This window comes from Dipodomys ordii, unplaced genomic scaffold (genome assembly GCF_000151885.1).
Source record: "Dipodomys ordii isolate 6190 unplaced genomic scaffold, Dord_2.0 Scaffold1, whole genome shotgun sequence".
NCBI classification, from domain to species: Eukaryota; Metazoa; Chordata; class Mammalia; order Rodentia; family Heteromyidae; genus Dipodomys; species Dipodomys ordii.
Genome location: NW_012267217.1, coordinates 61,915,273 through 61,927,885, shown reverse-complemented (window position 1 = coordinate 61,927,885; position 12,613 = coordinate 61,915,273). Strand labels below are relative to the sequence as shown.

General features: G+C 58.4%; 1 protein-coding gene across 1 annotated transcript; it reads right to left on the bottom strand.

The window, feature by feature from the left end:
* Nucleotides 1-222: 222 nt before the first annotated feature.
* Itm2c (integral membrane protein 2C) lies at nucleotides 223-4,712 on the bottom strand. The gene is made up of 5 exons (XM_013010973.1): nucleotides 4,577-4,712; nucleotides 2,692-2,880; nucleotides 1,652-1,762; nucleotides 1,038-1,188; nucleotides 223-627 (listed from the first exon to the last, which is right to left on the bottom strand). The coding sequence occupies exons 1-5, from the start codon at nucleotides 4,649-4,651 to the stop codon at nucleotides 536-538; spliced, it is 618 nt and encodes a 205-aa protein (XP_012866427.1). The 5' UTR covers nucleotides 4,652-4,712; the 3' UTR covers nucleotides 223-535.
* Between the last annotated feature and the right edge of the window lie 7,901 nt (nucleotides 4,713-12,613).

The following is a 12,613-nucleotide window of genomic DNA, read 5'->3' as shown; positions in this document are numbered from 1 at the left end:
GCCGCGGTCGGCCACCCCCCTTTGTGCTGTGGCAGGCCCGTTCCTGCCCACGCCCCTCTGTCCCCAGGACTCTGGACAGTGGGGGACGTGTGCTTGCAAGGTCAAAGCATTTCTGGGCCTTCCCAACTGTACAGAACCGACCCCTGGCGACCCCGGCCATCTCCCCTGCCCTGCCCAGGCCTCCCTGCCTGCTCCAGCTCCCCCTCTTCCTCCCCTGCCTCCCGTGTCTGCTCCTCCCTCTCGCTCCTCCCCTCAGCCCAGGTACTGAGGAGCTGACTTCAAGATGACAGGCCACAGAAAACCATTCCGGATGTCCCCTCTGACCCCGCCCGCCCTCTGGGAGGCCAGCTAAGGCTTGGGCTCGGGTCCTGGTCCTGGTTCTGGCACCGGGAGACGGGCAGGGCTGGGAGAAAGGGCGGGACATGTCGGTCTATGCAGAGGTGCCCACGGTGCAAGCTAAGCGAAGGGAGGGAGGGGACCAGAGAGAGTTGGGGGAGAAAGAACGGGGCAGGGGCGGGCCCGGAAGGAGATGGCCTCACACCGCCCCACAGATGAGCGTCTCCACCACGAAGGTGTTCTCAAAATGGCGGATGGCATTGCAGTTCTTGGCTCCACGTTTGTTGATCCCTAGGAGGAAAAAGAAAGTTTCTAAGAAGTCCAGTGAGGTCTGTGTCCAGGCGCAGGGGGTGTTCAGCCTCTAAGCCAGCCAGAGACTGTGGGCCCCGGGCGATGGATGGGGAGGGGGGGAGGGGGGGAGACCCAAGACGCAACAGTGATTCACCCAAAGCAGCACCATGAAGCCATCTCCCAGCTGTGTGACCTCGGGTGTTACCTAACCTCTCTGTGCTTCACTTGCCTTGTGTTTGAAAGGGATAATCAGAATAAAAATGATGGTGGCAGGCGTGAGACATGGCAAGTGCTTCATGGTGTTCTGTGCGGCTGTTCTTGGAGCCCTGGCACAGCTGCGCTAGGCACAGCCAGCGACTGTCTGGGGTGCCGGAGCCGGGGCCAGGCCGGGGCCGGGCGGGGACACTCACGCCTGCGTGTGACCCGGCGGCGCAGCCGGTAGGTGTCCTTCCCATTGCACAGGTGGAAGATGAAGGAGCCCAGGGCCTCCTTGTCGCTGACGTGCTCCGTCACCACCATCTCCTCCTGGATGATGTATGTCTGCGGGAGATAGGTCCCTCTCTGCAGAGGGACACAGTTGGGTTAGTGGCCAGGACGAACCCTCCACCCCCCAGGGTCCCACACAGGCCTTGCTGCCATGCACGAGAACCCAATGTGCGCGCGCGCGCACACACACACACACACACACACACACACACACACACACACACACACACAGTCTGCCAGACGCCTTGTACTGGCCCTGATGTCTGCGGCCAGTCCCTGTCCTCTACCGTGGGACTGAAACACACGACGGGCTCTCGGGCAGCCCGTCCCCTCTGGAACTGCCGGCCCAGATGAGTGGGGGGGAGGGGGAGGGGAGAGGTGGCTCTGGGGACAGGACCAGGGTGTGAGGGAGGTGTGACCAGCCTCCCTGGGCCCAGCCTCCCTGGGCCGCCCACCCTCACAGCAGCCTCCCTTCCTCTGGGCCTGGCCTCCGCAGAGGGGTGTGGAGGCGGGAGGAGAGGCTGTGGGGGCCGCTCACCTTCACGTTCATGAGGAGCTCCCAGAAGTTCCGGGGGGGCAGCACGATGGTGGTGTTGAGCTCAATGACGTAGCACTTGTCCAGGGAGATGTCGTGGTAGGCGGTGAGGCCCTGTGCCAGGGAAGGGGGTGGGGACACGTCAAGTCTGGGTGCGAGGAGAGGTCTCAGTCCCCCAGGGCCACCAAGCCCTTAGCCTCCAGGGGTGCAGGCTTGAACGCTGGGCCGGGCACCGCCTCCTGATCCTGCCCCAGGACAGCGGGATTTCAGTGAGCGAGCGAGCGCGCTCTGCCCAGGCTCGCAGGCCTCCATGGCAGGACACCAGGGCGGAGGGCGAGGGTCGGACAGAAACCCTGCAAGGCACTGGCTGTGGCTCACGCCTGCTGTCCCAGCCACCCGGGAGAGACTGAGATCTGACGATGGAGGTTCGAAGCAGCCCAGGCAGCCACGTCCATGACTCTGATCTCTCAATAATCACCAAAAAAGTAGGAAGCAGTGCCGCGGTTCAAGAGCCAACCTCGAGCGGAAAAAAGCAGATGGAGAGGGAGGGAGGGGGGGAGGGAGAGAGGAAGGGAGGGAGGGAGAGAGGAAGGGAGGCAGGGAGGAAAAGAGGGGGGGGAAGGGAGAGAGAGAGCGAGAAAAGGGATGGGGAAGCCTGGACCTCACTGGCTGACTTCAAAAACAGCCACAGAAGATGCTTATTTAACTAGGAAGGGTATGAGGGAACTTTCTAGAATGCTAGCACATGCCAGTGGAAACCAGTCAGGTGCACATCAGCCCGTGGTGATATGCACGTGGGAGCAGGCAGGAAGACCGCAGCGTCGGTGGCAGCCAGTGTCCACACGTGCCAGTGGCCAGCACAGGTCCCCAGGGGACCACATTAAGCGAGAAGGAGCAGCGGGGCCCTCGTGCTGTGGTCAGCAAATGCTCCAAGGATTCCTCTTGCTCTGGGTCCTGGGGATGCTCCTCTACTGGGCACCCCAGTTCCTGGCAGGTCACTGGCCCCCCCTCCACCCCCCCCACCCGCCAAGAGCTAGCCTCACCCGCTGGAAGTCATGGATGATGTCTGCAGGGTCCCCCCCGCCGAACTGGGGCACAGGGACATTGATGCGCTCGTAGTTCTCCTCGAGGTAGATCTTCACGTCCTCCTCCAGCTCCCTGCGCGTCCGGATCTGGGCGGACAGCGAGTCCTCATACAGCACGCCGCAGTGGAAGAAGTTGTCTCGGGCCAGCTGCACAGGCGGGGAGAGGCGGGCGATTATGGGTGATGGGTTTGACCACCACTGCCTACTTGTCCCCATCAGGTGTGGGGAGGTGGGAAGGGTGGGTCCTGGGAGACCAGTTCACGCCCAGGGGATGTGAGATTGTGAGGAAGCCAGGCAACCACGGCTCACGCCTGTAATCCTAGCTCCTCAGGAGGCTGAGATTTGAGGATTGCAATTCCAAGTCACCCTGGGTGGGAAAGTCTGTGAGACACTTATCTCCAATAAATGGCCAAAAAAGCCTGAAGTGGTGCTTTGGCACAAGTGGTAGAGTGCTAGCCCTGAGCAAAAGAAGCTCAGGGACAGTGTCCAGGCCCTAAGTTCAAGCCTCAGGACTGACAAAATCAAAAAAGAATTGTGAGGACTCAGGTCATGTGTGGGGCTAGACGCTGGAGGGGAGGTGTCTAGGCTGTCTAGGTGGAAGACCTCAGTCCCAGTCTGTGAAATATGACGTCTTTCTGGCCTCAAAGTAACAGGGAGGGGAGGGGATGACGTCAGGTGCTTGGGTGGTGGGTGGGTGCTCTGGACAAACCTGAGTTGGACAGGCTGGGGCTGGGTTGGGGAGAGAGACCTGCAGGGAGGGCTGAGGAACTTCTAGGCTCTTCCAATGCCTCCTCCATGTCTCTAAGACCTTTCCTAGCCCAGAGACCCTGAGATCCTCAATCACAATGTCTGCCGCCCCCAGCAAGTGGGTGGAAAGACCACACTGTCAGTTGGGGAGGGGGTGTGCCATTTCTCAGGTAACCCCCTGATCATAATTCTCTGTCTTGGTGCAGGCTCTCCCTCGGCCATGCAGGGGCCCTGGGTGCTGTGTGGAGAGCCAAGGGAGGTGGGGGACAGGGCTGGGTCCCACTGTGCTTGCCAGGGGCTGCTCTGACATGCTGTGCTGCCTTGGAATTGGAGTGGGGAACCCCAGGACTGTGAGTGAGGACAACGCAAGACAAGAGTCAGGATGGGGCCACCATGGGAAAGGCTGGAGAGGAGGGGAGAAGCTGCTAGTCGGGGGGGGCTGGAAGGTTTGGGAAGCTGGCTTTCTAGGGACACCCCGAGGTAAAGGTAGTACGGGAGCTGAGCTTCCGGGGAGAGTGCCCCAGGGCAGAAACGCTCCAGTAATTGACACTGGAAAACCACAGGCCTAGGGGCGAGAGGTCACCCGAAGCCCTCGGATTCCACTACTTGCAGGTCCCACAGGTGGTGACACCCCTTCCTCCTCAGATTGGGGTGACACCGCTTTATGGGTGCAGGGCCCCAGGGGGTGTGGCTGAGGGTCAGGGCCCAACACTGGCCATGATAAATCTCCCTCCCCTCCCCTCCTATCTAGAGCCCAAGTCTTCCCTCCCAGGGTAGAATGAGGCCATCCTTACTGCACAACCCCCTCCTTGCGTGTGGGGCTGAGCTGGGGGGAGAGCTCTGACTTGCTTTTCTGCGGGCCTCAAGCTTCTGTTGCTAGTACCGCAGGTGACACTGCCGGATGAATGCTGCTGCAGTGTCTGGCTCCAGGACAAAGAGCTCTGGTTGGGGCTGGCATAGGCACCATGGAAGAAGAGCCAGGCAGGAGGGTCTACCTGGGCACTGCCCCTCCTCCTGAGCCCTCAGTACTTGGCTCTCCCTGCTTCTCTCCCTCCCATCCCGGGGCTGCCTCTCTCTACCACCGCCTGCTCCTCACCTGGGCAAGGAAGAAGTATCTGTAGATGTAGACGGAGGCGAAGATGAGGCCCATGAGCAGCACGACCATGCCCATGGACAGGTAGCACACTCCGCCCACTGAGCCCCCTTTTTTGGGACGGTGGTGAGAAGGCCGCTCCTCCTGTGAAAAGCAGTGCCGGGTCAGAGGTCAGTCAGGTGTTTAGAGTGTCCCTCTGGCCAGGCCCAGAGACCTGGGGGACATGAGAGGAAGGCACATGTCTGCCCTGGGGTTGCTGGGTCTCCTCCCAGCTAGAGATACTGAGACCTACCAGGAAGCCAGCTTGAATCACCTCAGTGCTGAGCTCCCCTGTTGTACTGTGTGTGTGTGTGTGTGTGTGTGTATGTGTGTGTGTGTGTGACCACCACCCAGTCTTTCAACCATAAATCAGGGCTGCACCAATATTACCTTCATGATTGAGGAATTCACAGGAATGAGGTGCATCTGGCTGGTTGTGAACCATTGCTCTGGACAATGGAGTCACAGAGAGCTTTAGAACTAGGGGTGTCAAAACCCCCCTAGAACCGGACCACACAGGGTGCCTGGGAGAGAGCAGCGGGAGATGGGGAGATGGGGAGTGCGTTGATTGCTGGGAGCAGTCGGGCTCAGCATTGTGGCCAGCGATGGGCACTTGTCCTTGGCTTGGCAGTCACAGACCTGCAGTCTACTGTGCTCAACTCCTCCTCCCTGCTATCCAGCAGTGTCAGACCAGCTGTCAGAAGCAGCATCTACCAGGGGATGTTTGGAAGCATCTGGAAGCCAGGGAGCTCCCGCCAAGAGGGAACTATGGCTATCAGGATAGGTCAGGCCAGGAGGCTCCAGGAAAAATCCTGTTCTGGGAGCCATATACTTGGGCTCAAAATGGCAGCTGCAGCGTTACCCAACCCCAGGCCACGTTATTTCTGGGCTGGAGCACTGAGTGTATGAATAGGAAACTGCTCCACCTGGAGCACGGGACTGCAAGCCAGCTGCAGCCAGCTTGGTCATGCCTTCCTGTCCTCTGTGCCTCCCCCGCTAACCAGGCATGGTCCTCACACGCCCTGGGAGACCCCCACAAAGACCCCAAACCTGCCTCTGCCTCCCGCGACAACGGCCAGCCCCTCCCCCACGGGCACAGCCACCGCCCCGCGTGAGGCTAGAGGTCGGTCAAGATGAGGCAGGCTGCGAGGAACCCAAGGGGGTCCAGCCAAAAGCCTGGAGCCCATCACTCTGGCTCTGCCACTAGGGGCTGCTCAATGCTCTCCTGGCCTCAGTTTCCCCATCCGCAAAATGAACAAGGCAGCCTCCACCTGTTTCTTCTGCCCCTTAACATGGGGAAGGTTGTGGTGGGGACATGGCTCGTGCTGGAAGTTACTCAGGATGAGTAACCCCAGGAGGGTCCTGGGCCTGAACTTGAGGGTGTAGATGGAGCATCCCTAGGGGGTCTGATTCCTTGCTGGTCCATACCCTCTCTGTTCCCATCTCTAGGCAAAAGCCGGGAGGCATCTGAGAGTCCTGCAAGGTGCATTCCTCACCAGGCAGCCAGCTCCCAGGCATTGCCCCAGCCCTGGCCCGCCAGCCCCTTCCCATCCGGCACCTGGCCACACTTAGCTCCGCCCCCTGGGGTTGGGCGGGGACTGCGATGGCTTTGAGTTTCCTGGGGGCAAGCATGAGCATCTCCAGCCACCCAGGGGCTGCTGCAAATGAGGTGGCAGACTTCTGTTGGTTTTTTTTTTTTTTTTTTTGGTGTCCATACTAGGGCTTGAACTTAGGACCTGGGTGCTGCCCCTTAGCTTCTTCACTCAAGGCTGGCGCTCTATTCCTTGAGCCACAGCTCCACTTCCCTTCTGCTTTCAATGGTCGGCAGCGGATCTAGGAAAGGAGTCTGAGCAGGAGACAGGCCAGGCTGCCGGTGCCATCTGTGACTCTTGCCTGGGGCACAATGCACAGCAAAGCCAGATTGTCTCTAGGGGACTGGTGGGTTTGGGGCTGGTGGGGACCAGTGTCAGGAAGGGTTCCGAGGCCCCAGCAAGACACCACAACCTCCCCTAGTCAGGGCTCCCGTGTAAACTGTGACATAGGTTTTGCTGGGATTAAAAGAGACAAAGAGCCCCAGAGCCCTTTGTAGAAGATAAAGCACTCGATAAAAATAGCAGATCTATGGGGCCAGCCCTTCCTTTTTGGTACTGGGCCGCAGACAGCTGTTGAGGCTGCACCGTGGCCGTGCTTTTTGCTTCTGAGTTCTGATAATTCAGAGGCACTAGTTTAGGAGAATTGCCCTAAAAAGATAAAATATCCTCACTGGATGGCAAGCTGGAACCTGGGGGCCTACTCTATGAATCAGGTCACCTGCCCGTGAGGCTAGACCTTCCAGTGAGGCTAGCCCTTCCGGTCTCTCTCTGCCTTTCAGCTGCACTGGGCTGGCCCAGCGTCCAGATATGAGGTGAAGGGCTGTGCCCTACACAGGAAGCGGGGCGGAGATGAGGAAGCACAGGTCAGGGAGCAGGTCAGTGGCCCGGGCTGCGGGAGAATGACCAGATGTGGTCCAGAAGGAGAGAATTCCAGCCGGGACCAGTCACTGGGGATCCTTCACCTAGCTGGGTTGGTGACCAAATCCATTTTGTAGCTAAGGACGATAAAGCAAATCAAAGCCCAGCACCAGTGGCTCACTCCTGCAATCAAGCTACTCAGGAGGCTGAGATCTGAGGATCAAGGTTCAAAACCAGCCTGACCAGGAAAGTGTGTGACTCGTATGTTCAATTAACCAGAAAAAAAAAAAAAGCTGGAAATGAAGCTCTGACTCAAGTGGTTAAGTGTGTCAGCCTTGAGCAAGACAGCCAAGTGAGACCACGCAGGCCCAGAGTTCAAGCCCCAGTAAGTACCAGCACACACAGAAAGACCAAGCTTTTTCTATTCTCAATACATTTGGGGGGCATACTTCCTGGAGCTCACCACAGGTCAGGGGTAGGGGAGACTGTCTCTGCAGGAGAAAACCTTTGTGTTCCACGGCCCCTACTTTTGTAGCTTTTGTGGGTGCCACCCCCCGTCTTCAGATCCTCAGCCCAGCAGCCTGGAGCCCCTATTTCTTTCTATATATAGCTCATACTACTTGGTAAGCATCCACCATCTGGCTCTTCTTTCCAATCTTTTTGTTTTTGTTTTCTGGTCCTGGAATTTGAACTCAGGGCCAGGGCGCTGTCCTTGAGCTGCTTTTGCTCAAGGCTAGTGCTCTACAACTTGAGCCACAGCACCACTCTGGCATTTTCTGTGTATGTGGTGCTGAGGAATTGAACCCAGAGCCTCATCTGTTCGAGGCAAGCACTCTACCACTGAGCCACATTCCCAGCCCCTTTTCTTCCCAGTCTTATACTTTGTATGTGGGTCCCAGATCTGTGCATGGAGTAAGTTTTGTTTTTCTATCTACTGTCAGTTCATTTCATAGACTGAAATGATCAGATTCTTCAGAGGGAAGAAAGAAAATGGAACACTTCCCTCCCTGTCCCCTCTCCCCCCCCACTGAAATGATGGCTCTCTTGTTTGCCTCTACTGACGTCTCCTATATACCCATGGGTCTCAGCCACTCTGCCACCTTCCTGATGCCATTCCTACCTGCAGAAGCAGGACCCCTCAGCCATGTCAGGACTGGAGGGCTGCGGCGAGCACGCCAGACTGGAATTCTACCATGTTCCTGCTTATGGACAAAAGTACCAGAGCTGCCTTTGCTAGCAGGACACAACAAGGCCAAGGTCAAACCCCCAAAGCCTGGAACCCTGCCGGCCCCATGCCCTGGCGGGCTGTGATCTCCGGGTCTGAGGATGATGAGGCAGCAGGGAAGGTGCTGGAGTGACCCGTCTTCCTGATGTCTCCACAGCTGCTTCACTGTCAGGCTGGGGACGCAGGCCCTGGCAGGTGGGGCTGCAGGGGCTTCTGTTTATAAGTGGGAAAACACTGCATATGGTTTCCAGGCAACGGGCTCTGCCAGCAAAGTATACACAGGCACTTGTGTGGGGCACGTGAGGGGCCTGCAGCCGGGTCTGCGGGCTTCACGGGGCTGTGGCGCTGCTCGTGCGACGCTGGACACCACTGGCTCACGCCTGTAATGTTAGCTACTCAGGAGGCTGAGATCCCAGGATCACAGAATCAAAGCCAGCCTGGGTAGCAAAGTACGTGGAACTCTTGTTTCCAATTAACCACCAGAAAGCTGCAAGTGGAGCTGTGGCTCAGATGGTAGAGTTCCAGGCTTGAGTGAAAAAGACAGTACCCAGGCCCTGAGTTCAAGCCCCAGGATAGATAGACAGACAGACAGACAGACAGACACACACACACACACACACACACACACACGAAATGATTTGACAAAGCCAGGGGCAAATGGGACCCTAAACCCCGCATGTGCCAGCTCCCAGGGAGGGGTCTCCACCATGGTCCCCCAGAGAGTGTCCACATTAACCACAAGCTGATGAATTTACAATCTGTTCTGCTGGGGGGGGGGGCGCGGAGCAGCCAGACCCACAGACCTCAGCCAGCACAGGCGGAAGGCTGGGGGGCTGGGGTGGCCTCCTCTCACAGCGACTCTATTCCCGTCCTTAGCTTTTTATTTCTTCTCCCTGGGCTGCAGACTCGCAGAGGCAAATATGCCACAGGGTTTGTGTGTGGGGAGGGAAGGGGGAGCCTAACTAGGAGCAGGAGGAGGGCTCCTGACCACAGCACAGTGGCCCCAAAGCCTCCTGGGTATGCGCCATGTGCTGTGAGGCTCAGGGCCCGCCGCCGGTGGTCTCGCGCCCATGCTCCGCTCTGCTTGGCTGGCCTCTTCCCTGACAGTCACGGCATCTTCAGAGAACAAAGGCTCAGGAAGGCTGCTGAGCAGCTGGGGTGAAACCTGGGGAGACTGGAGGGAGAAGGGGGGGGAGCCAGGATGAACAATTGGGACTTTTATCAGATCCATTCTTTTTTCTCATTGGAAGTTGACTGACAGCCTGGAATTGTGCAAGGACGGAGGAGAGAACAGATAAGAGAGGGAAGTGGGAAGAGAGGCAAAGCAGAAAAGCCAGTGCATCCGCCCAAACGCGAACATTCCCTGGGTCGGCCAGAAAACCTGAAAGTCCTGGGGATGGACAGGGTCCCTGCTGCCCTTTCTCCAAGGACCTTCTAAACTGGCCCAACCAGCCAACAGGCCTCAGGAGCCCAAAGTGGGCCTCCATGCTGGCCAGATCTGCCCTCCAAGAGTCAGGGGACCCTCCCCCTACCTCTTCTCCTGCCAAGAGCCAGCAGCCAGCCAGCAGCCAGGGAAAGAATAATCAGGTCCTCAGGTATGCAGGCTGGGGGAGGGGCGACACAAGGGCCTTGAATCCAAGGCAAAAGTCAAGGGGAAAATGACAGAGCTGAGAAGATGGCTGAGTCGGGCATAGTTTGACATTCATCTCCCTTTGAAGTTCCCCTGCCTGTGAGCCTGTCTATGTGTGCCCATTCAAGGGGGCATGCATGCCAATGTGTACACACAGCAGTCAAAGGGAAGAGCAAGCCAGCTGCGTGGGGCGTGCAACCAGTGGTCCTCCAGTCTCCCCATTATCTCCGGGTAAATACCTCCTGGGGAAGCGGGGCAGCTGCAGGCCAGTGGGCCTGCCCTTGACCCTTCCTCAGCTCACCCAGGCACTTCCTTCCAGCCTCAGGTCTGGGGACAAAATCCTCCTTGTTTCAGTGTTTGCTCAGAAGCCAGGGCGGTCCTTCCTGGGACAGGGCAGTGCTGCAGCCGTCCCTGATTGCTATCCCCACCCTCTCTGTCCAGCCCAGGCTAGACACAGGTCAAGCAGAGCCCAAAGACCCTGGGTCTCAAACCTGTTCATTGTATGGTCCTTCCACGTGATTGCCTGTTGATCCTTCTTCCTTTTGAGTCCAACTCAGACACCAAGGAGGGTTCTAGGATCACCTCCAGCCCCTGAGACACCGTCTAATTAAGCTGCTCTGTGCACTGGCATAAGTACAGGACAAAATCCAGGCGTCCTGTCCTGATAAAGCAGCTTCCGGTCTTCTCACCCTCCTTTTAGCTTCTTGGCTCATCTCTCAGTGCCCCGACAATGGCTGATGGTTTGTCCTGAGCTACAGCTTGGAAATGGGCCTCGGCCTGCTCTCTCTGCCAGGCCAGCCAGTGGGCAAGGGGAGATGTGCCTGTTGGCCAGATGGAGCAAGAAGGGGCCTGCAGGAGTGGACTGTCTTGCAAAGTTCCCTATCCAGGCCATGACAGGCATAGCCAACACACAGCCCCCAAAGCTCACCGCCTGGACAAAACCCTGTAAGATCACCAATAGACAGCTCTGTCCTCCAAGTGGCAGGATTTGAATTCCTCCCCTGGTTTCTAGTGTCTCAAACTTCGCCCTGCCAGGAGAGCGGGGGAGGGGGCATTCAGCAGGCTCTGAGCCATGACTAACAGCCAGCAGGACAGGACAAGGCTGATATTTCCATCTTATGCTGGTAACAGCGTGAAGAGGGGCCATTCAACCTCAAGGGCCTGGTAAAAACCAGAAGCTAGATGTCAGTTACTGCCCAAACCCTGCTGATAGGGGAGATCAAAATGAGCTACCCCAAAATGTGCTGCTTAAGCTTATTTGGAAACGGCTATTCGGAGGGGCTGCAGACAGGGGACCAGCTATGAAAAGCTGTTCTTTTGTCAGAGAGATTTGAGCCCTTAGAGAAAATGAAATGAACAGCTGATGCATGATGCGCACAGGCTTTCTCTGAGGTCCCCTTCTTATCTGTCCTAGGTAAGATCTTTTCACAGCAGGAAGAGACACCAGGTCTAAGGCCTAGCCCACACTAATGACCACAGGTGGTCTTCAGAAGGCTGTCACCTGGGAAGCTCAAGACCAATTTTAGGTTCTCTCTGTCCCTTATCCCCAAGTGTCTGTTCCTGTACACTAGATAGTGTGTGTATGGCTTCCATGCCTATACATGCCAGCGTGTTTCATAGACAGAAAATTACCAAGTTTCCCCAGGTTCTCAAGAGAATCTGAAACTTCCCACACGGCCATCCTGTCCCACACCGTCCGCAGCAGGCTGCCACTCCAGAATGTGCCACTCCTGCCACCTTCAGGGGACCTCTTGGTGGAGTTGGAACCCTATCCTCCCACTCTGGCTTGATCCATTTCCCCCATTTCCTCTCCCCCCAATCCTGTGGCTCCCCGCAGCCCGGTTCTGGTTCCAGGTTTTAGGCTGCCTGTCCCTGGGAGACGAAGCTGGGAAGATAAGAAGCCGCTGAGGGGAGGGGAGGAGGCTCGGCCCCTGGCACGCTTTTCAAGCCGCAGACCAAAGTCAAGTATGAGATGCTCTGGTCCATCTGAACTTCAGATACAGGCGGGGCTCCTCTCACGGTGGTACTGGGTGTCAGGGATTCGTGTCATCGCGGTCCCCCACCCCCGCGCTGGAGCCCGGCACCCCTCACTCTGGGTCTCTAATCAGGCTGACACCCACCTATGAAGTCCCTCTCCAGACACCCCTCTGGGGGGGCCGTCCTTCTCCCCGGGGAAGGCCGACTCGCAGCCACAAACTTGCCTTGGGGAGGAGGGTGTGGCCTGGCACTTCCGATGGGAGGGTTGGGGCTTTGGTGCGCCCCCAAATCGCTGGTGTGTGTATGGGGGGGTGCGGGGAAGAGCGGCAGCCAAGACACCGATGCCCACGCACAAGGGCGCCCGGTTGGGCCAGCACCCCCGGGGACCCGGACTGTGCCCCGACTCACTCCGCGCAGCGCCGACAGGTCTCCTGGGTGGGGAGGGACGCCCACCCCCAGGCCGGGGCGGGGGGGGTCAGCGCAAGCGCCCAGGGCCGCGGGGGGAGTGAGGGAGGCAGACCGGAGGGGAGGGCGCAGGGGCGGGGAGGAGAGGGGGCCCGGGCCCCGCGGGATGCGGGGGGGGGGGCGGCCCGCACCCCAGGGCCCCGGCTCAGCGGTTCGGTTTATTTCCATTTAATCCCTAAAGTCCACGGCGCGGACGGGCGGCGGGGCTCCGCGGAATCTCCGAGGCGCGAGACCCGGGCCCGCTACCCCGCACC

Bases quoted from the DNA above. Each gene is read 5' to 3' on its own strand.
- Itm2c (XM_013010973.1), bottom strand. From the start codon at position 4,651: ATGGGCATGGTCGTGCTGCTCATGGGCCTCATCTTCGCCTCCGTCTAC. The intron at 2,881-4,576 runs GTGAGGAGCAGG...CCGCCTGTGCAG, and splicing joins GATACTTCTTCCTTGCCCAG to CTGGCCCGAGACAACTTCTT. The intron at 628-1,037 runs GTGAGTGTCCCC...TTTTCCTCCTAG, and splicing joins CCGCCGGGTCACACGCAGGC to GGATCAACAAACGTGGAGCC.